Source organism: Cheilinus undulatus, linkage group 5 (assembly GCF_018320785.1).
Source record: "Cheilinus undulatus linkage group 5, ASM1832078v1, whole genome shotgun sequence".
NCBI lineage: Eukaryota > Metazoa > Chordata > Actinopteri > Labriformes > Labridae > Cheilinus > Cheilinus undulatus.
Window position 1 is genome coordinate 23,401,547 of NC_054869.1, and position 20,467 is coordinate 23,422,013.

A 20,467-nucleotide genomic window follows, 5' to 3' on the forward strand; every position below is an offset into this window, starting at 1 on the left:
AAATAAGAGGCTTACTGTAATTCCTTCCGTGGTTTGACTAAAATGTGAAGAATGAAACTGACAGACATTGACAGCTGGTGTCTATAATTACTTGAGTTCATATACTTGGTAATTTGAGCCATGTTAAGAAGCCTGTGAAGCTTGAATGCTTTTATGTTTCATTTTTATAGTTTGTTTATAATCATATTAACAACAACTTAATTTATTATTTCGTTACATTCTAGAGAGGTTTGCAGGCCGAGTTGTTGGTCAACCCTGGTTGCACTGGTGCGCATGCGCGTCGATGAGGTCTGTTCCTAACAACAAACGCTTCTTGGCAACGGGGGCGTTTAAGCAGGTGAGGAGAGCTTTTCTATTTATTTTGAACCAGGTACCGTTTTGGACAGATAATTTACCTCACTTTTCTTAAAGTTAACATAAATTGACATTTTAACTTCAGCGAATAATTGAGGAATGAACAGAAAAGTCCCACATCCATAGTTGGGTTATAACAGGAAGAATCTAGCATTGATGCTAAAGTAGCCAAACTGTCATATCGATGAGTGAAAGTTTCACTACATCAGTCTGTGTTCCTACCGTTTCACTTTAACCAACAACAAAATGCATATGCATTCTACTGGTAAAGTTTCTAACGTTAAAATTATAGTGTCTCTAGGATAAACCAGTGTTGTTGACGAAAAGTAATTTTTGTTTTTTGTCAAGGAGACTAAAACTAGACTAAATTGATTGTCGCACAAATAAAGTCCATGATATTTCTCCCCTGTTGGTAAATTCTTCAAAACAACATCTGCTGCTATGTTGCCTGTCAGCTGTAGAAAACGAGGGGTCAGGTTTTGCAGGGTGGATGGAACACACAAGTGTGATTTGGCACCAGATTCAGACAAAGAGAATACATTTTTTGAATGAAAGTTTTGACTAAAATGTTACCACTTTTAATGGACTGGACTGAAATGGTTTTTAGTTTTTGTCAGCTAAAACTATAAAGAGCACATAAGGCCAAGATGTGACTACAACTAATGACAATTCCATCTGTTAGACTAAAATTAAGACTAGCATTAAAAATAACTGTCAAAATTAACAAATCTCAAATCCAGTTTTACTAGATATATACAAAGGCAAAGCTACAAGTTTTTTTCTTATCTCTAACTACCTGTTCTCCTGATGCTGTGCTGAGTGAGTTTAATTTGCTTTGTTCTTGTCTTAAGGAAGAAAAGACACTGACCTTCCTCTTTACTCTGGTGATGGATGAGACCACGAAACGTCTGAGGGTTCCTCCTCAGATGGGTTACTATGCCGACAAACATAACATCTTCCACCTGCTGCAGGTAAACCATGGCCTTCTGTTTTTTCAAAGTAATATTTATTGTGCTATTTTAGAAAGATGTATTCCAAAAAATACACAAGCATTTAAGGTCAACAAAAATTGGAAACAATAAAGGCACAAGACTCTAAACATGTAGCCTAGTGAAGATAATATCAGACACAGTTGTAAGAACTCTTCCCTTAAGTTATTTTAAGGTAAAATCACTGGAATAGTGTCTGCTTCTAGACCACATTTAGTACATTTAAATCAGGATTTTTATCATCACAGCAAGGTAGTAGGGAGGGGGGTAACATATTTTATGGTCATGATCCATTTAAATTACTGTCAGCTGCTGTAACAAGGAGACTAAAATAAATCTGTGTGTTTGTCTGACTGTTTTAGAATATGGTGTCCAGTCTGGTGATTGATCAGCCCGAGGATCCGATCAGTTACATGATCAATCTGCTGCAGAGGGACAGTGTGGACAGTAAGTTATCACTGATAATTATCACTTTCATGTCTGACTTTGGAAATCAGACTGTTTATTTACTGGGGATAAGACCACAGTGGGGATCTACTAGATGAATCCGAAAGGATGCTGATGTTCAGTGGGGGTAAGCACATTAACAACGCACTGTCTTCAACCTTTCCTTCAACAAGAAGTCTGTCAGTTAGAGTTCTTTATGACCACATAGATATGAACATAAAACCAGCCTCACTCTGTGGTCTCGCTTAACAAAATACAACTGAGGGACGAGAGCTGTTTAGAAAAAACATAGTATGCTCTCATGCTCTCTCACTTGTGTAGCCACTAGGTGGAGCTATAAATCTGCATCCTGTTTTTCCTGAGCTCTGTTCAATAAGTGTAAAAGGCCTTTGAGCGCTGCCACCTGAAACAAAATATTTCATTTGATTTAATTTATTATTATTTTCTATTCAAGCCTTATATGATAATAGTTTTATTTTACAAGAATAACTGAAGTCATTCACAGATATTGAATTAAGGACACAACAAGAATGAATGAAAATGTGTAAAAAAAAATAGGGATGAAACGTTATATTTAAGTTGACCCTTCATAAAATAGGATCAGTTGCAGGGAACAGAAAAAAACAACAACATTAGCAGTCACTATTTTTGATATGAAAAAGTAACCTCTATTTATAGAGCACATGTAAAAATTCAACCTATGAAGTATCCAGAGGTGGAAATAGTACACCAACTATTGTACTCCAGTGAAAGTTTATGTTACTTTAGTGAAAATCTACTTAACTAAAAGTAAAAAGTGCTTATCTATAAATCTACTGAAGTAAAAGTAAAAGAAAAGTAAAAACTAAGGCTGGGCAATTAATCTTACCCAGCCTTAGTTTTTTTCTATACATCATGCAAGCATTGAAGTATCTTTTTTTTTTGGAATGGTTTGTAAAAATCCTACTGTCCTTCATTTTTCACACACTTTTCTGATCAAAAATGAGAATTAAAAAAAATGATCATTCCTTTCAATGCAACAATTCATATTGAATTTGCAATATCAGTCAAAATAATTTTCATAAGATAAAATTGTTCATCACTGTTTGTTACTGACTTTCATATTGATGTTTACACCACACTTGTTTGGCAGAGCGTTTTTATGGTGTCATCATTGTTGCTTACTAGGCTACAAGTTAAACAAATCAGTCAATTAACCAATGTGACTGTAGGAGGTAAATAGAGATACGTAATGATATTGATTCATGTATCATCTAATTTCATCCAAACATATAGGCAAAGAATAGTTAATGTTTAATCTATAACATTGTGTTGGTTATAATGTAGAATTAGTTATGCTTATTTTTGTTGAAAAATACTTAATATGAGAAATTTAAAATAATTGCATATTAAATCGCAATATTGGAAAAAAATCATAATTAGATTTTTCCATGAGTAACTCAGCCCTAGTAGCTGTTGAGGAGTTGTCAAGTAAATTATGATCTTTCAATGTTGGCAATAAAAACAAGAAAATTTAGATCTCCAACTAGATTGTCCAGGTACAGTCACACCTTTTATAATAAAGTGAAACACAACTGCTGTTGTGGGATGTGATGTGGAATCATTCTCTTGCTATGTGCTACTGTGTGGTGAACAGAGGTGAAAAATAGTGTTGAGTGTTGAACTCAAGTAAAATTAGTTACTCTTAATAAAACATAATTAAGTAGAAGTAAAATGACTGATTTCAAAATGTACTCAAAAAGTATATGTACCTAAAAAAGAACTTCTCAGAGTAATTTGAGAAACTGTTACTAGTTACTTTCCACCTCTGGCAGTGCAGCACAAAGGCAGCAACATTTACTAAAAAACAAAGGCTAAAGTACAGATTCATAAATTATAGAGCTTATTTAAAAGAGCTCTATTCTTCTAATTTAATTTGAAAATGTCAGTAGTTCCCCTACAGCTAGAATTTTTTGTGCAAAACCTCTTACTGGAAAAAAAAAATCTTATGTAAAATAAGGTTTTTGCTGCGTTGTTCAAAAGTTGAAGGCAATGATGCCTTTCTTCTATTTGAGCTAAAACCTAAAAGAGATGCAAATCTGTCACATAGCCTATATTTACCTGGTAAAGAACGTATCTATCTTAGCTGCAAAATAATGCAAATAATCTAATATAGTCATAGAAATCCTTTTAAAGTATTCATATTTTTTTTATCATATTTTTTTTTATTTTAAACAACACAAAATGTTTTGATTTTCCTTTAAAAGAAAAAACCTCTCTACAGGCCCCTCTTAAATATATTGACAAGGTTCACCTCCCTGTTTTTAATGTGTCCAGAAGACAACTACATTTAATTTATGTTTACTTTAAAAAAAATATGAAAATGTTTTTTTTATATAGGTAGTTGATACCTGTTGACATTTTTGTCTCTCTGTCTGTCTGTGTAGTTCCCAAGATCATAGTTCTTGGCCCTCCTGCTGTGGGGAAGCACACAGTGGTGAGTGTTTTATTGTGGTCACTTTTCTCTGCTCAGACAATCTTTGTGTTTGGCATTTTTATTCCTCAGAAGAAACAGCTCTGACAACTCAAAATAAGGCCGACTGAAATGTGGCCACAGCACACTTCAGTGTGTCCATTCATGGCATCACTTCTTATTTTTCTTCCTCACTTCTGTGGTTTGTCATTTAGGCCAAAAAGCTGAGCACTGAGCTGGGAGCTATTCATGTGTCCATAGAAAGTTTACTGAAGGATCCATCAGCTCTGAGCGCTCAGGCGCACCAATACACACTCAAAGAGCAGGTACTCAAACAGAAACCCAATTTTGTGTTGACAAAATACAAAAAAACTTGTATTCGGCTAGAAACTTCAGTCAGCAGTACCACAAAGATAGAGGTTAGTGCACTCATCTGAGGCGCTGTCAACAGCTTGTGGTAACCTGTCAATACATGGATTCTCTGTATGTTCAGGAGCTTTCTGCTGAGCTGGTGGTCAAATTGATTCAACAGAGACTGGACACTGTGGACTGCTTCAACAAGGTAAGACCTCCAGCAGCACATCCTCCTCCCTCACTGCAGGCTGCTGTGACTAATATGTTATGGTGGGGAGGGTCATCTCCCTATCATTGCTAATTAAGACTTAAAATTTCCTCCTGAAATGAAAAATGACTGCTAAATCCTAAATTCATGATGCCTCTCGATTTTACTTGCAACATTATGTCATATTAAAGGTGTTTAACAATGGTCAGGTCAAATTAAAGGTGTGAAGTGAGCACTGTATTTTTGCTGTTTGCATGGAGATGGTGCACATGATCTAAACTTGAGTCACACAGATAAACCCTCAGGATGGACATTTTCCTGTTCAAACACCCACTAAGACTACCTGATCATCTTCCTCTCTCTCTCTCTGCCTCTCTTTGTCTCCCTCTCTGATATGCCTCTGTGATGATAATAATTAGCGCTCTGGTTGCTGCTGTGTCGTACTACGATTCCCAGCAGGCCGAGGAGCGTGTTGGCGTGTTCCCCCAGGGACCAGCTGATCAAACAGACGTGCTGCTGTCACATCACGGGTGTTATTTTCACTCGGGCTCGTCCTCTCTGCTGCTCCTCATTAGCATCACGTCCTGTTTCCTGTCAGCGTTCATCAGGACACCACAAGCTGCTTTCTGATCAGTTTAAGAGAATTAAAGAAAGTGAAGCCGCTGTCACCAACACTTGCACAAAAACAACAACAACAACACAAACTGAAGCTCACAACTGCACTTATCTGTCTGATTTAACGGCTGCCCTTTGTTCAAACACCTTTTACACTGAATGTTAGGTGGTAAATACATACACAGAGGAGTTACATTACAGGGAGGAACTTTCCCCTGGTCTTTTAGGCCATTTTAATGATCAATGCAGAGGGTCCTCAGTTCATTTAGATTGTTTGAATGTCTCTTTTGGAGAAGATTTTAGTGGACATCAAGGCCATCACAGGGGTCTTTAAGTATAGGAAACCATTGAGGAGAATCTAGGGGGGAACAAGTTAACATGCTGTTAGTTTCTGGCAGCACAGGGTTCTGGCAGTCATAGAATTGGTTGTGTATTTCTTTTAGGTTCTATAGCAGTTTTTTTACAACGTGTTATCTGTGTGGATAGGTCTCAATCAAGCTTGCACATCTGAAATGACACAGAAATGTTGCTACATTCTTCTTTGCAAAACTACTCAAACTCTGTTAGGTTGCACGGACATCAAGCGTGAACGATTGAGGTCTGGGCTTTGACTCTGCCTCTCCAGAACATTCACCTTGTTGTCTTTGAACCATTTCTGTGTAGCTTTTTCTGTATGCTCCAGGTCATTATCTTACTGGAAAATGAATCTTCTTCAAATCTGTTGTTCTCTTGCTGGCTGAATAAGATTGTCTTCCAGGATTTCTAAATATTTTGCTGCTCTCATTTTACCCCTACCTTTACAAGTCTTCCAGGGCCTGCTGCTGAAAAGCATCCCCACAGCATGATGCTGCCACCACCATGCTTCACAGCAGGGATAGTGTGTTTGTGGTGGTGTGTAGTGTTTGGAGTCTGCCAAACATAGCATCTTGTCTGATAGCCGTAAAGCACAATTTCGTCTCATTAGACCAAAGAACTTTCTTCTATTTGATGATGGAGTCTCCCACATGCCTTTTGGCAAACTGAAGTCGAGATTTAATATGATTTTTCTTCAACAGTGCCTTTCTCTTTGCCTCTCATCCATAAAGCTTTGATTGGTGAAGAACCCAGGCAACAATTGTATGCAGAATCTCTCCCATCTCAGCTGCTGAAGCTTGGAATTCCTTCAGAGTAGTCAAAGGTTTCTTGGTGGCCTCTCTCACTAGTCTTCTTCTTCCCTGGTTACTCAGTTTGCAAACTGAGTGAGTGGTTGCTGATGATGGACTTAACTGAAATCTAGGGGGATGTTCAGTGCCTTGGGAATTTTCTTTGTATCCATCCCCTTTTCAATAACTTTTTTCTCTGAGTTGCTTGGAGTGTTATTTTGGCTTCATGGTGTAATGGTAGCCAGGAATACCGATTAATCAGTGACTGGACCTTCCAGACACAGGTGTCTTTTTACTATGGTCATTTGAGACACATTCACTGCACTCAGATGATCCCCATTTCACTAGTTGTGAGACTAGTAGCACCAATTGTAGTGAGGAGAGGGACCACCAGTTGCCCACCCCCATTTTAGATGTCATCATGGAGATTCTTCTTGTCTTTCCTCAGGGGTCCAGTGGGATGCGTTTGTAAAAAGCAGTTATAGAAATTTATAGGGTAGTCCAAGTGGCCCTGTAGGAAATTCAGGTAGTTTTCCTGGGGTTCATAGGTGTAAATTAGGATAAATTTGTGGTCTTTTAAGAGGTTAGCGGTATCTGGGGAGGTTTTCATGGTCACCTAGGAGGTTCTTGTAATTGTTGGATAAGTTGTTTGCCAACAAGGTTTTAGTTCTCCATCAAGTAAATATGTCCAAGGTGTCTTGAAGAAAGTGCTTGTATTCCCAAAGAGTGTTCCAGAGATCTTTGGGATTTATGAAGGGTTATGAGGTTATTGAGGACATTCTGGTGCTAAGGGAGAAGGTTCTGGCAGAAAGGACTCAAATTCTCTTCTAATTGCTTCAGAAGTGTTTCTTGTCACAGAGGAAGTCCTAGTGGTCCTTTAGAGGTTCATTTGGTCTTTTTTGAGTTTTTGATTGACAAAATTAGTGGGATTTAGTGGATTTTCGAGCAAAAGTATTCAGAAGTGAAAGGATCTGCTAGGTGGTTCCACTGTGGCTTGATAAAGGAGGTACCCTATGACAGTCATCCATGCATTGTTGTTAGCAGATAGTTTTAAGGATGCTTATTATTTTAAAAAAGGTGCTGAAAGAAGTTTTGATTAGTTATCACAATCAGCTTCTAGGACATCACCACCTTCCTCTGGATCGTTGGAGTTCAGTGGTCAAATTCATATCACATAAAGACAGTTACAATAATTCTGACACTTCTTTGCCATCTCTGTTCTTTAGTTAATGTTCATTCAGCGTGTGTGTGTTCAGTGTTTTAGTGTGTAATAGTCCTTGTGCAGTATGTGTGTGTGGAGCAGCCTCTCAGTGATCAGCAGTAAACCAGCGTTCAGCTTTTGTCTTTTCCTCTAAACACTACAAACAGCCACTTCTTTCAGCCTTCAGCGTTTAGCTTCAGCGTTTAGCATTTAGCATCAGTATTTAGTGTGCATGTTTGTGTGTGAATGTGTGTGTGATTATCAGCTACTTTCATCTGCTAATGGCTGTTTTTGGCTGCAGGCTAAACTCATCAAACACACCTGGGACTGCGTGTTTGTGTGTGTGTGTGTGAGGTAGTGTATGAGTGTGTGATGTCTTTATTTTTCGTCTGTCAGTTTGAACGCAGGAGAGGAGAATGATTGACAGCTCCCATCTGGACCCCGCCTCCTCCTGTCAGATTAAATACTTTACCCATCTCTCTGCCTTCCTGTCTCTCTGTCTTCACTCCAGATATATTTATTATCACCACTGCTAACTAAATCTCATCCCATGGTCCACTTTTTGTTCCCCGTGTTCAGAAGAGGTCCATAATTTTTCATGTGAATGCCATCCTAGATCTTTTTCAGGCTGTCCATTGACTCGTGAACTCTTTAGTAACTGTTTCTAGTGGAAGCAACTGATCTCATGTCCAGGTATATTCAGGTCATTCAGAAAGAGAATATCCTTGTACAGTAAATAACAAATGCCAGCTTTTAGTCAGCAATATATGAACATCCCATATATTCATACAACAAATGGAGATGGTTCAGGGCTTATATTAAAAATGTCAATTCATTTATGAACACTCTCTTCACATATTTAAATATTTATAGCAAAATAGATATACACTTTTACTTGGCGCAGAAGACTCTTCTCAAAAAATGCTCCCAGGGTTAGTCAAGCAGCATGCTTTGACTTTCTAGAGAGCGCATTGCTGGAAACCCCCTTATGGATAGATACATTTATGATAATGTGTAATGAACACAATGCAGTTAGTTCAAAAGAAATTAATCCAAAGCAGCATGAGTCTGAATATGAGGGTGCAACAAGCTTTATGCTATATGGAAGGATGCTGGGGTGGAGGAGGTTAAGCTTTGCCAGTAGCAGCATGGGCAGTGTGGATTGAATGTATTTAAAGACACCGCTGTATTGAGGGAAAGAGCTGTGATTAGCTGTGGGAGCTAGGAGGTGATAGTTGGGATCAGCTGGCCATCAGTTCATTATGGCTGGGTGTATAACTACTGTGTCCTACATTAAATAATGCCAAGCTTCATTGATTAAAAATAAAATCAAGTTAAAATTATTTCTGCTAAGCAGCACCATAGCTTTTCATACACATACCTTTTTTTCTGTTTTGATTTTTACCATCTACATCAGATTTTTCAAAAAGTAAATGTTCATTTTTACCTTCTTTCAGTCCCTCTTGCTGAGTTGGAGTGATTTCTGCACATCTTTTCTGTATGTGCATGTTCTGTATTATGATGACTTTATTAATCTGATAAGATCTTGACCTTGGATGTATTGATAGATGTGGCACTGCTTTAGCTGTGCTCAGGCCAACTTTCTGCTGTCTGAAAATCAGATCTTTATTTAAGAACTGTCCTTCCTTTATTTTGCTGATAAGATAATCAATTTCTGTTTGCCTGTTAACTGATCATAGATTAACAGCCAGCTAGAACTCAATCATCTTGGAGTTAATCCAGCATCTCACCATATATGTGTTTGTGTGTTATGGGTGTGTGTGCGTGTGTGTGTTGGGGGGGTGGGTCAGGGCTGTTGTCAGTCGTCTTTATTCAGCCTGGCAGGCAGCACTGAGGGATTAACGCTCCTGAGTAGTCATATTGGGAATGAAGCAGCTCTCTGCATTAAACAGTCTGGTTTTATTTAGATTTCATGTGACTGTCAGCCAGTAGAGAGTGGTGGATACAGCTGCTGTCAGCCTCAGTCTGTCAAACTCTTCAGTTTCATACAGAGACATGACATTATCATGATTTTACACAGGAGACGGAGTTTAATGAGCAGCTTTAAGTTCAGGAACAGCTTTTAAACACTTAGCACAATGAAGTGAGCATTACAGAAACAGAGCTTGAGTTCTAAGACTTCGTTTTTATGTAGCCTGGGACTGGTATGGTATAACGTAGACAATAATGAATAATAGAATAATGTAGACAAATTCTGTCTTTTCTCCCACCTGCCACCTTACCTGGGTCTTGAAAGGTTTGAGAAGGCATTGAGGAGGTTCCTGGTTAATTTTGTGCCCTTACGTTCTTTCTATAAACCTTTCAGAGCCACACCAGGAGAGAAACTAAACTCAGCATGCTCTAAGGATGGCGCTAAAGGAAGGGGGTCATGTGTCAAAGGATAAATCCAAACTCAGATTTACTATGTCTACATATGGTCATGTTGTGTTACAGGGCTGGGTGTTGGAGGGAATTCCACAGACTCGCCTGCAGGCTCTGAGTCTTCAACAGATTGGCATCCTTCCAGAACACGTTGGTAAGAACAAAGTATTTCCCAGTGTTCACGTGGTTATACTTCATCGTGTCACTGAAAATTTTGTTCTGCGTTTTGTGTGTCCAGTGATGTTGGAGGCTCCTGATGATGTGTTATTGGAGAGGAGCCAGGGGAAACTGGTGGACCCAATATCAGGAGGTGAGTCCAGATCAGTCCAGAAACAAAATTTCTCTCAATTGAAAAGAGTACTGCACAGGATCAAAAATAAGGTCTATTTGTGTCAGCTGATATCACACATTTGATTCTTTCTATCATGTTTTGTAGAGGCTAAGGAATAAACAAATGAATAAATAGAGGTGGAAAGCATTTCCAGCAAGTTACAACTTGTTACAAGTTTAAATTTCAACAATATGATTACAAATAGCCTCACTTCCTGTCTGCAGATGTTTACCATAGGACTTATATATTGCCGGCTGAAGACAATGTTACTCAGCGCCTTGAGAAAGGACAGAGCCGGTCAGAGAAGCAACAATCAGCTGAGCTGCATCATTACCGCTGTGAGGTCACAGGTCTGAGCTCAGCCTATGAGCACGTGCTGAAGATCATCAACAGTGACCAACCGCATACTGATGTCTATCAACAAGGTACACATACTCTCACATACATTAGGACATTAATCAGTCTGACCCTCTGATGACTGTTGCATTTTTGCACTTGTATTACAGTGCCTATTAAAAGTATTCACCCTTTTGGATGTTTTACCCTTTTAATGATTTTAGACATCAAACTTGGTCAATATAATTTGGCTTTTTGACAAAAAATACAAAAATACATCCTCAATGGCAAAGTGAAAACAGATTTCTACAAAGTAATGTCAATCAAATGAAAATATATAATGTAAATAAGTGAATGCATAAAAATTCACCCCCTCAAGTCAGTAGTCAGTAGATGCACCTTTTGCTGCAATCACAGCAATGAGTCTGTGTGGATAGGTCTCAATCAGGCTTGCACATCTGGACACAAAACTGCTCAAGCTCTGTCAGGTTGCACAAGGATCAGGCATAAACAATCCTTCTCAAGTCCAGCCACAAACTCATTATTGGATTGAGGTCTGGGCTTTGACTGGGCCGCTCCAGAACATTCACCTTGTTGTCTTAACAACATTTCTGTGTAGCTTTCACTGTATGTTTTGGGTCAGACGCAACAAGATTGTCCCCCAGGATTTTCCTATGTTTTGCCACATTCATTTCCCCTTCTACCTTTACAAATCTTCCAGGGCCGGCTGCCAAGAATCATCCCCACAGCATGATACTGCCACCACTGCACCACCATTTTGGTCTCATCAGACCAAGAACTTTCTTCCACTTGACCTCAGAGTCATGCCTTTTGTCTTCATGGTGTAATAGTAGCCAGGAATACTGATGGACCAGTGACTGGACCTTCCAGACACAGGTTTCTTTAGACTAAAATCATTTGATACACATTCACTGCACTCAGGTGATCACAATTTCACTAATTGTGAGACTACTAGCAGCAGTTGGCTGGACCTCTGTCGAATTAGGTCAGTCAATTTAAGGGGGGTGAATATTTATGGCTTCACTTAATTTACGGTTTTCAATCTGAAATTAAAGACGTTTTTAAGTTTATAGAGTTGTTGTTGTGATCAAGGTGTCCAGACAGTTCATTTATTGATATTACTCACATATTCTTTGTTTTTCAATCAGTAATCTCCATAACGTGTTCTCCTGCGTATGTACCGAATGTGTGTTTATTTGTTTGTGTCTTAGTGTTGGCATTTGTGCGCACTCGTCATCGCCCCAGAACTCCCAGAGTCCTTCTGTTGGGTCCACCTGGGTCAGGGAAGAGTCATCAGGCCAGGCTGCTGTCAGAGACATACAAGATGGTGGATGGTACTCTCACACTCAATCACACACACACACACTCACAGAGATACAGAAATACACACATTGTTTCATAAACATACCACCAGAAACATTCACACAGAATGATAAACCCAAACATCTGCTGCCATTGCAAATATTCAACAGCAATGGCAGAGGGTGAGAAACACCAGTAGCGGAGGGTTCAGAGGTTTTAAAAAAGACATGCTTCTGCTAATTACAATTCTTCAGTAGCTAAATATCAGCAGCTATAACCTTACATTATTCCCAACCAAGCATCAAATATCATTAAGACAACTCAAGTCAAATAGATTTGCATTGATCTTTTAAGTTCCTACATTCAGGGAAAGACTTTATTTTTACATGTTTTTTTTTCTTTTTGATATTGTGATCTCTCAAACTGCTTTGGGTTAGATGCTCGTTTCATAATTGTTCAGATAATGATCAGACCAAGCAGGTTTGTATGTGAAAAAATGTGAGAAATTTATGATTTAAGCTGTTTTTACAATACTATTCTCGTCTCATCTGTCTATTTTCTGTCTTCCAGTGTGCTGTGGTCATCTATTGAGGTCTGTAGCAGCTGAAGGTTCACCACTGAGTGAAAAAATTAAACCTTACCTGGATCATGAGACGCCAGGTAACAACACACACACTTGATAGCTTAAAGTGGAAGCTATCTCAGTTTTTTTTCTACATTGTGCAATTTCCTCCCCCACCCCCAACGCACACAGGCACACACATACTCCTCCCCCACCTCTTTTATTCTTCATCATACAGACTCACATATTCTTGTGTGTGTGCTAAATCACAGCTGGATCACAGCAGCTGTGATTAATAATCAGCAGCTGTCAGAACAGAGTAGACAGAGTACATGTTCATGTAGATGTTCTCCACTTATTATCAGATCAGCATACAGATCCACATTTTTGATCAACCTGGACTGATCAAAGGTCAATCTTTTACATGACCTATGCTTTCAACCTATCAGGTTTCTTTATATGAGACATGTTACTAATAACACACGACTATTTAAGTCAACATGATGTTTACATTATTGGCAGGTACATCAGTGTTTGCCGCAGATATTAACCTACCAAATAGGAACTGATTATTGATTAACCTGTTGGTGTAGTTCCAGACTCCCTGGTGCTGCAGGTTTTGGAGGAGCGTCTGAGCCAGTTGGACTGTAGCTGCAGAGGATGGATCCTTCATGGCTTCCCCAGTGACCTGCAACAAGCCAAGAGTCTGAGGGAGTCCCAGCATCAGCCAAACAGGTACTATAGACAGCTACCACTACTACACACTTCTACTATGTTTACTAATAGGAATGTCACTACCCAGATAGCAAAAGACATTAATTCAATGTTGGATTTTGGTCAGATTGGTTATTTTTGGTTGAGGTTGAAAAATCTATGGTGTTTCAATGTTTAATTATAGTTACCATTTCAACGTTTGAAAAACTGTTGTTGAATCAGTGTAGTATAGATGATGATTTTTCAATGTTGAAATGCCCTACAATGAATTGACATCGTTTCAATGGTGCTGTACTTTTCTCACAGTTGAAAAGTGTTGAAATGGTCCTTTAGTATTATATTTCGGGGCGGCAGTAGCTCAGTCTGAAAGGAGTTTGGCTGGAAGGAATTGGGCTGTAGAGCAGAAGGTCGCTGGTTGGAGTCCTGGTGGGAGCAGAGCTGGAACTTGGCCTGGTAGTTGGAGAGGTTCCATCTCGTCTTGAGCACAGTCGTACTTTTCAAAGTTGACTTTACTTTACTTTACTTTACTTAGTAATAACATTGTTTCAATGTATAATGCAGTGCATATATATAGTTGAATCAATGTTGATACAATTCTACATTCTTTCAATGTCGATTATATCATAGTTGAATCAAGGTTGATTCATTGTCAGAATTGATTGGAAATTCAACGTTATTTCCATGTTGATCATAGCACTTTCAATGTTTTTTTCAATGTCTAACATCAATGTTGATTGCAATCTTCAGCCTGACTGCATTTCGTTACCTTGTACTGCACTTGAGTAATGTCAATAAAGTTGAATCTAATCTAATCTAAAAATCTGACAGTATCACAATGTATACTCAACTCACAGCATGGTAGCTGTCACAATAGGCTCACTATGTGGTTTAGCATATTTTTTCTTATTCTTATAAAGAGATGAGATCTACAGTTTTACTCTATTTAAAAGGGACAGTGTGTAGCCCTCAGGATTTTTTAGGTTGAACTGCAAAATTTAACCTAAATGATGCGTAAGTTTGTTTGCATTTTAAATGTAAATTCGTATTTCAAATCACATAAAAATAGTGCATACAGCTGCCCGATATGCAAAACATTCCTGAAGAAGCGGCCCCCTGGACCATCCTGTTTGGATTTTGCCCTTAATATTTGACACATCTGACTCCTCCCCTGGTCTTAAGTCAAATATGGTTAAACAAGGAATCCTGAATTCCAATGTGAGATTGCAGGAATTGTGCACCAAATATTTAATTGTCCAAAGTCTGACACTAGTTATGTAGGACAAGCCGCATAAATTTACATGAAACAAACGTTTTCATGGACAAACTGGTCGAAAATACGGTTCAAGTAGAGCAACAGTATGCATCATTGGTGCATAAACTTCCTCTTAATCTACGGAGCTTGACTAAGAAAAAAAATCTTGAACTATACTTCAATACTCAATGCTAATAAAAAATATAATAATTCTTAATTTTCAAATTATACCTTATCTTATTATGCTACTTGATAAGAAAAAAAGCAGCTGGTGAAAATTATGAGTGGCTAGTAGATCTTTGAATCCACAAGCCAAAGATGAATAGGTTTATTTCCAACCCTAGCTTATGTATCTCCAGCTTTGGAACACTTTTTTGTCTGCTGCAGCATCTATATGTTTTATTATTATTATTATTATAATTATTTCAATGTCCATCAGTCACTTACATTCTTTGCACACTTTTTTAAATCCTGCTTGTTTTTCCCTTGCCTTAAAACAAGACCTCAATATTTTCACTTGCTTTCACATAGTCTGCGCAGCTCTCCTCTTCATCAATTGATGTCAACAATTGAGCCCAAAACCAGATAGCACCCTCTGCTGGTTCAAAAAAACATTGTGGTTATATTTTGTCACATAGATTAAATCGTCCATTTTTCAAATTATTTTTGATAGTTTTGCGAGGGATTGATACATCTCTAACTACTTCAACCACTGCTACTACTAATACTTCTGCAAAGGGCCTAAAGTCTTTAGAGTTCCCAGGATCACCCAAACAGGTACCTAATACTACAACTACTATAAAAACACACTGCTACTACAAATAGTGTTACTTCTTGCCTCTAATACTTCTCTTATGATGGCTAATAGTATACCACACCACTAAACAACTACTACTGCCACTTTTAGGAGTAATATAGTCCTACTTATGCTACATTTTGAGAACAGCAGGAGGCCCAGAAACACAGACACAGACAGTGTATTGAGTGCTGATGAATATTTGATGTTGCTGTATAAATATTCACCCTAATGGATTTGCTGCTACACATTAACTGTTTAAAATACAAAAGCTCTTTAAATATTAAGGTAGCTCTTTGTCTGTGAAACAGTTAAACAGCTTATTTATGATGCGATTTACTGACCAGATGATGAACTTTGATTGACCTCTAAGTGACCTCTGCTTTCTCTCCCCTCAGAGTTTTCCTCCTAGAGTTAACAGATGATGTTTGTTTGGAGAGACTCACCCTCAGAGCCACAGATCCAGTCAGTGGAGAGAGGTATGGAGAACCAGATCAACCAGTTAACTGACCATATCTGTACAAAAAGCTCAGATTCCACTGAACTTGTCCCAGTTAAGGGGTCAGACACTACTTCATACAAAGCATCATGCTGTATAATCTGTCTGTGACATTATTACTGACTCAGTACATATAAGAATTAAGGATGATAATCAAATGAGACCCCTGTTCCTAATATCATCAACTCTATCCCAAACACTGTTTTGTGAAATGGAAAATTTTGAACAATGAATCCAAAAATGCCATGTTCAGAGTCCCCATTTTAAAAGCTTTTTCTTGGAGTTGCGGGCAGGGGGTTTCTGGTGTCTATCACTGACGTATCCAAAGGAAAACCAAAGATAGCAATGTGGGAAATGGGAGAAAATAAAGAGTACATACCCCATGGGTAACCAGGACAGGTAAGAACACAGATCAAAACTAGAAAAGCACTCAGAGAGTGCAGACCTCCGCCATCAGCCCTGTCTCCCAATAGTGAAGAATCCTTTAAAAACATTCCTGGATCCAGACGGTGGTCCAGATCACTCCCAAAATCTAATTCGCCGGTGAGACACGGTGAGGTAAAGCATTGGCTTTGCTACGTGTGGAAGTCTTGGCAGAGGGTGAATGTTCCTCTATTCCTCCCTACATTGTGAGTATTCTCGCTACAGTTCGCTGTCTTTCTCTCTGTTACACTCCGACTCATCTCCTTGACCGGGCGTGCATCTTTCAAACTCTCTAAACTCCAAAACTTTGAATAAGTTACTCATGTCCGCCATCTCCTGGTGTAAAGTGGTAACAGTGCAGACCTCCGCCATTAGCTCTATCTCCCAATAGTACAGAATCCTTAAAAAAAATTCCTGGATCCAGACAGTGATCCAGATCAGTCCCAAAATCTAATCAGTTCTTCCTTATGCCATTTCTGACATTTCCTGAAAATTTCCTGAAAATCCGTCCATGACTTTTTGAGTTATGTTGCTAACAAATGAACAAATGAACAAACAAATGAACAAACCCACCCGATCACACAACCTCCTTGGCGGAGGTAACAATAAGTGTCCAGACTTTTACTAAGCTACCTGCTATAGCTTAACAAACTCCCCTCTGGAAGGGTTATCAGAACAAGTACGGCGGATACAACTCAGGTCTCTCCTTTTACGTTTATTGCACACACATACAACAAACGTCCGCGCATTTGCTTGATGGTTACAAAAGTAGTTAGACCTTAGTTAAGTTTTAAACCTACAATGTAAACACAAACAAAACCGAAAATTAACCAAGGTAAGTTTACAATTGCTCATGTGGCATTAATCCCTGTTTGAGACACTAGCAATACTAGCATATAGTCACTCACCGACAAGGCGTACCAGTCCTGGTGAACAATAAAGTGAAAATGAAACCTAAGGATTAAATTTACTTTTGTAGCAAACCCTGTCCACTTCACACACAGTTGGGAGATTGGCAAACTCTAATCAAAACAAACCTCAAAGTAAATGAGAAATAATATAATGACCTTCGTTCTGGTTTGATAAACATATATAAAATAAAATACACCTACCACTTAAGGTAATGTAAACAGAACAACAACTTTAACTGCTGGAAAGTTATACAATAAGGCCAGGGCAATGATAAAGGAACGCTAAAACAAAGTGAACACAGCCGAACAAGGGATGAAGTGTGCTGGTCCAGGGGTCTCCTGAGACAACAAACATCTACCAGGAGGGCTGCAACTGCATTTACAATGGGCACAGCCCTAATAGCCGGTTGTTGGAGGAGTTCATAGAGGATGTAAAGAGGGAAATACACTGAGATTAAAGGAAATTCTTTCAAACCATTTGAAACTCAGGTAATCAGGACTTGACTCTGGCTGTACCTGGCAAGGTACCTCTCACATACCCCTGGCAAGAATCACTGATAGTCAAGCAGCTTTGTGGGGGCTCAGTAGCTGTGGATGGGATGCCGAAAGCTCTGATCATAGTTTTCCAACCAAGACTTTTCAGTTCATGGTGGCAAAAGTAGTCCTTTATACACAGCAGTTCCCCGGCAGCACCATAGCCAAGCAGCATTCTCTCAGTGCCTTTGTAATTTTACACTGAACTCCACAAAGGTGTGATTTGGTGTCTGATACAGTAAGAGGTTACAACAGCAAACATATATACTCACCTTCAAACTGAAAGCATATTCACAGTGGGAAATCTGTACTGTGCCAGAGCACAACTGACTCCCAAAGTACAGTTTGTTTGACTGGTTTGAATTCTTTGTACCATAAGGGTACAATTCCTTGTTGTCTCCTGTGATGTCATTTCCTGCAGGTTTCATGCTTTGACTCGACCGGCTCCAACTGCCGAGGTCCAAGACAGACTGAAGACCAGAAAAGAGGACAGCACAAATACTGTAACACACAAACGGAGACAGTACAAGAGGAACATCGCTGATATTCAGGTACACACATGCAGTCACACAGAGGCTCCAAAAAGACACTCACAAAATGTACACGCCAATACGAACAGTCCCAACACGAGCATCATTTCTTACTGTTTGATGTTTGTAGACATCATCTTGGCTTTGTTTTATGTGTGCATGTGTGTGTCTGTAGACTATATTTCCAGGTGCAGTTTGTATTGATGCTAATCAGGATCCTCACTCAGTGTTTGAAGCTCTGGAGAGCAGACTGATGACGGACTGACCGACCCCTGGATACACCTGGATGCAGAACCAGAAGGATAATAACTGCTTGACTCACATACTAAACTTTCCTTAACCATCTCAAAAAATCAAAATGTATGTTTTGTTAGAAGAAAATTGAATGCATCAGTATTTATTTTCATCTGTTTTGTATCTTTACAGTTTTATTTGAGTCCACTACATAAGACTTCTGTAATACTGGCCAGTTCTCCATTAGTGTTTTAATAAATTATCCAAATTGATGCAGCAGAACCAGAGATATTTTCTTCCACACCTTCCTCATCTGGGAAGAGATGCTCAACTTTACATGACTTCAGATATTTCTTAAATATCAGGCTGTTCTGACACCTGACAGACATAAACCCTTTTTTCTTAAAGTTCAGGCTGTCCTGAACAAGAAGATGTTTAGAGCTTGACCGTGAATCACTGGATTGATGTTTTACTAGTTTTTTTAAAACAAAACGTCCAGGCAAGACAGAATGGTTAAAAAACAGCATAGGGCTCAGAGGGTTAACAATATGTGTGCTGTAGTAATGTCACTTGAATTTTGAAAACATTATGGGACTATAAAGACGAAAGAAAATACTAAATGTAAATTAAAACCTAAAGCTTTTTATGTATTACACACTGGCACAAACTCTTTCTCCTGTCACTGGGGTACAGAAAGTGAAAAAATAATCATTCTGTTACAAAAAGTCTTCAAAATATTGCAAAAAGGGCTTTTGGGAATTTAAGTCATGATTTAAAGCAGTTCCTGTCTGCAGTGATACAGAGGGACACATCACGTCCTCTCTGTGTCTCTCTCCATTATAAACTCCTCGGACTGCCTAATCTCATTTGAAAGTGTTAACACATGTTTGGCAGTTTGGCAAAGCATGACGTGATGACGGATCCTTTAGATGCTGCATAAAGTCACCCAAGTTCTAGGCTTGCTCGAAAAGCCTCCCTCAGGGTTACAAAGGCGTGGATGGCGTCATTAGAACAGCAAAACGGAGGGCTTCCAGAGGAAAAAAAGTAGGTGGCTACAATTTATGGTTTAAAAGTTATTTAACTTTAAATGTGCCTGTGCCTCTTCTTGTATATGACACATCAAAAAAGAGTCATGAAATCTCCCCCTGTTAAAGCAATCGGACATCACCTCAGCAGCAACATTATTCTTTACAAATTTAAGGAGTTTCTAATCTACTGCTGACTTTATTAATTAGCCTGTTTGTGTTGTATATGTCGCTTTTGCTGTTCTTTCTGTGACATTATTGTAAAAATAATCTTAGTATGTGGGGTGGGTGTTAACCAACAGCTAGCTCATGCAAAGCTATAATAAGGCAGATTCGTATTTGGATGCATCTAATGCAGTTGTGTTCAGGCCTTCAAGCTGATTATGCAGGGTTTACCCTGACAGTTTCACAATGTCCTTTTATGTTTTGTTTTGTTTTGTTTTTACTTAAAATCAGCAGTTCCAATGTTGTCGATTAAATACTTGAAAAAAAAAAAGTTTGGAAGTTTGAGTAGCAGTCATGCACCATAATCTGTAATGTTGTCATCAGTATCTTGTAAAGGCCATGAACACCTGTGTACACAGCTGAATAGTGTGGTGCAGTTACAAAGGTATATTTAAAGAGGTGTGTGTTTCCTTTTGTGTTGTTGTTTTGTAAGAAAAGAAAGTTGCGAGCTTGATTGAATTGCGACATTTAATACACATCCAGTCACTGATGATGTAACAGGTTAATAACATACTGACCTCACTGTTGTGCTCACACAGGGCTTTTGGGGATTGAAGACACAGTGAGACCCTGCAGCCTGAACCTCCGACCTTCACACACAGTATTCATGTGTTTGTGTCTGAAATAA

At 38.7% G+C, this 20,467-nt stretch overlaps 1 protein-coding gene across 2 annotated transcripts; it reads left to right on the top strand.

Moving 5' to 3' along the window:
• Positions 1-284: 284 nt before the first annotated feature.
• ak8 (adenylate kinase 8) lies at positions 285-18,806 on the top strand. 2 transcript variants are annotated; one of them, XM_041788125.1, is made up of 15 exons: positions 285-337; positions 1,206-1,325; positions 1,706-1,790; positions 4,217-4,266; positions 4,458-4,568; positions 4,736-4,804; positions 10,217-10,298; positions 10,383-10,454; positions 10,700-10,900; positions 12,044-12,166; positions 12,705-12,794; positions 13,290-13,431; positions 15,857-15,937; positions 18,247-18,376; positions 18,531-18,806. In XM_041788125.1, the coding sequence occupies exons 2-15, from the start codon at positions 1,242-1,244 to the stop codon at positions 18,618-18,620; spliced, it is 1,410 nt and encodes a 469-aa protein (XP_041644059.1). In that variant the 5' UTR covers positions 285-337; positions 1,206-1,241; the 3' UTR covers positions 18,621-18,806. The 2 variants fall into 2 exon arrangements, with proteins under 2 accessions (XP_041644059.1, XP_041644058.1); XM_041788124.1 differs by having other exon boundaries at positions 311-337; positions 1,210-1,325.
• The last annotated feature ends 1,661 nt before the right edge of the window (positions 18,807-20,467 follow it).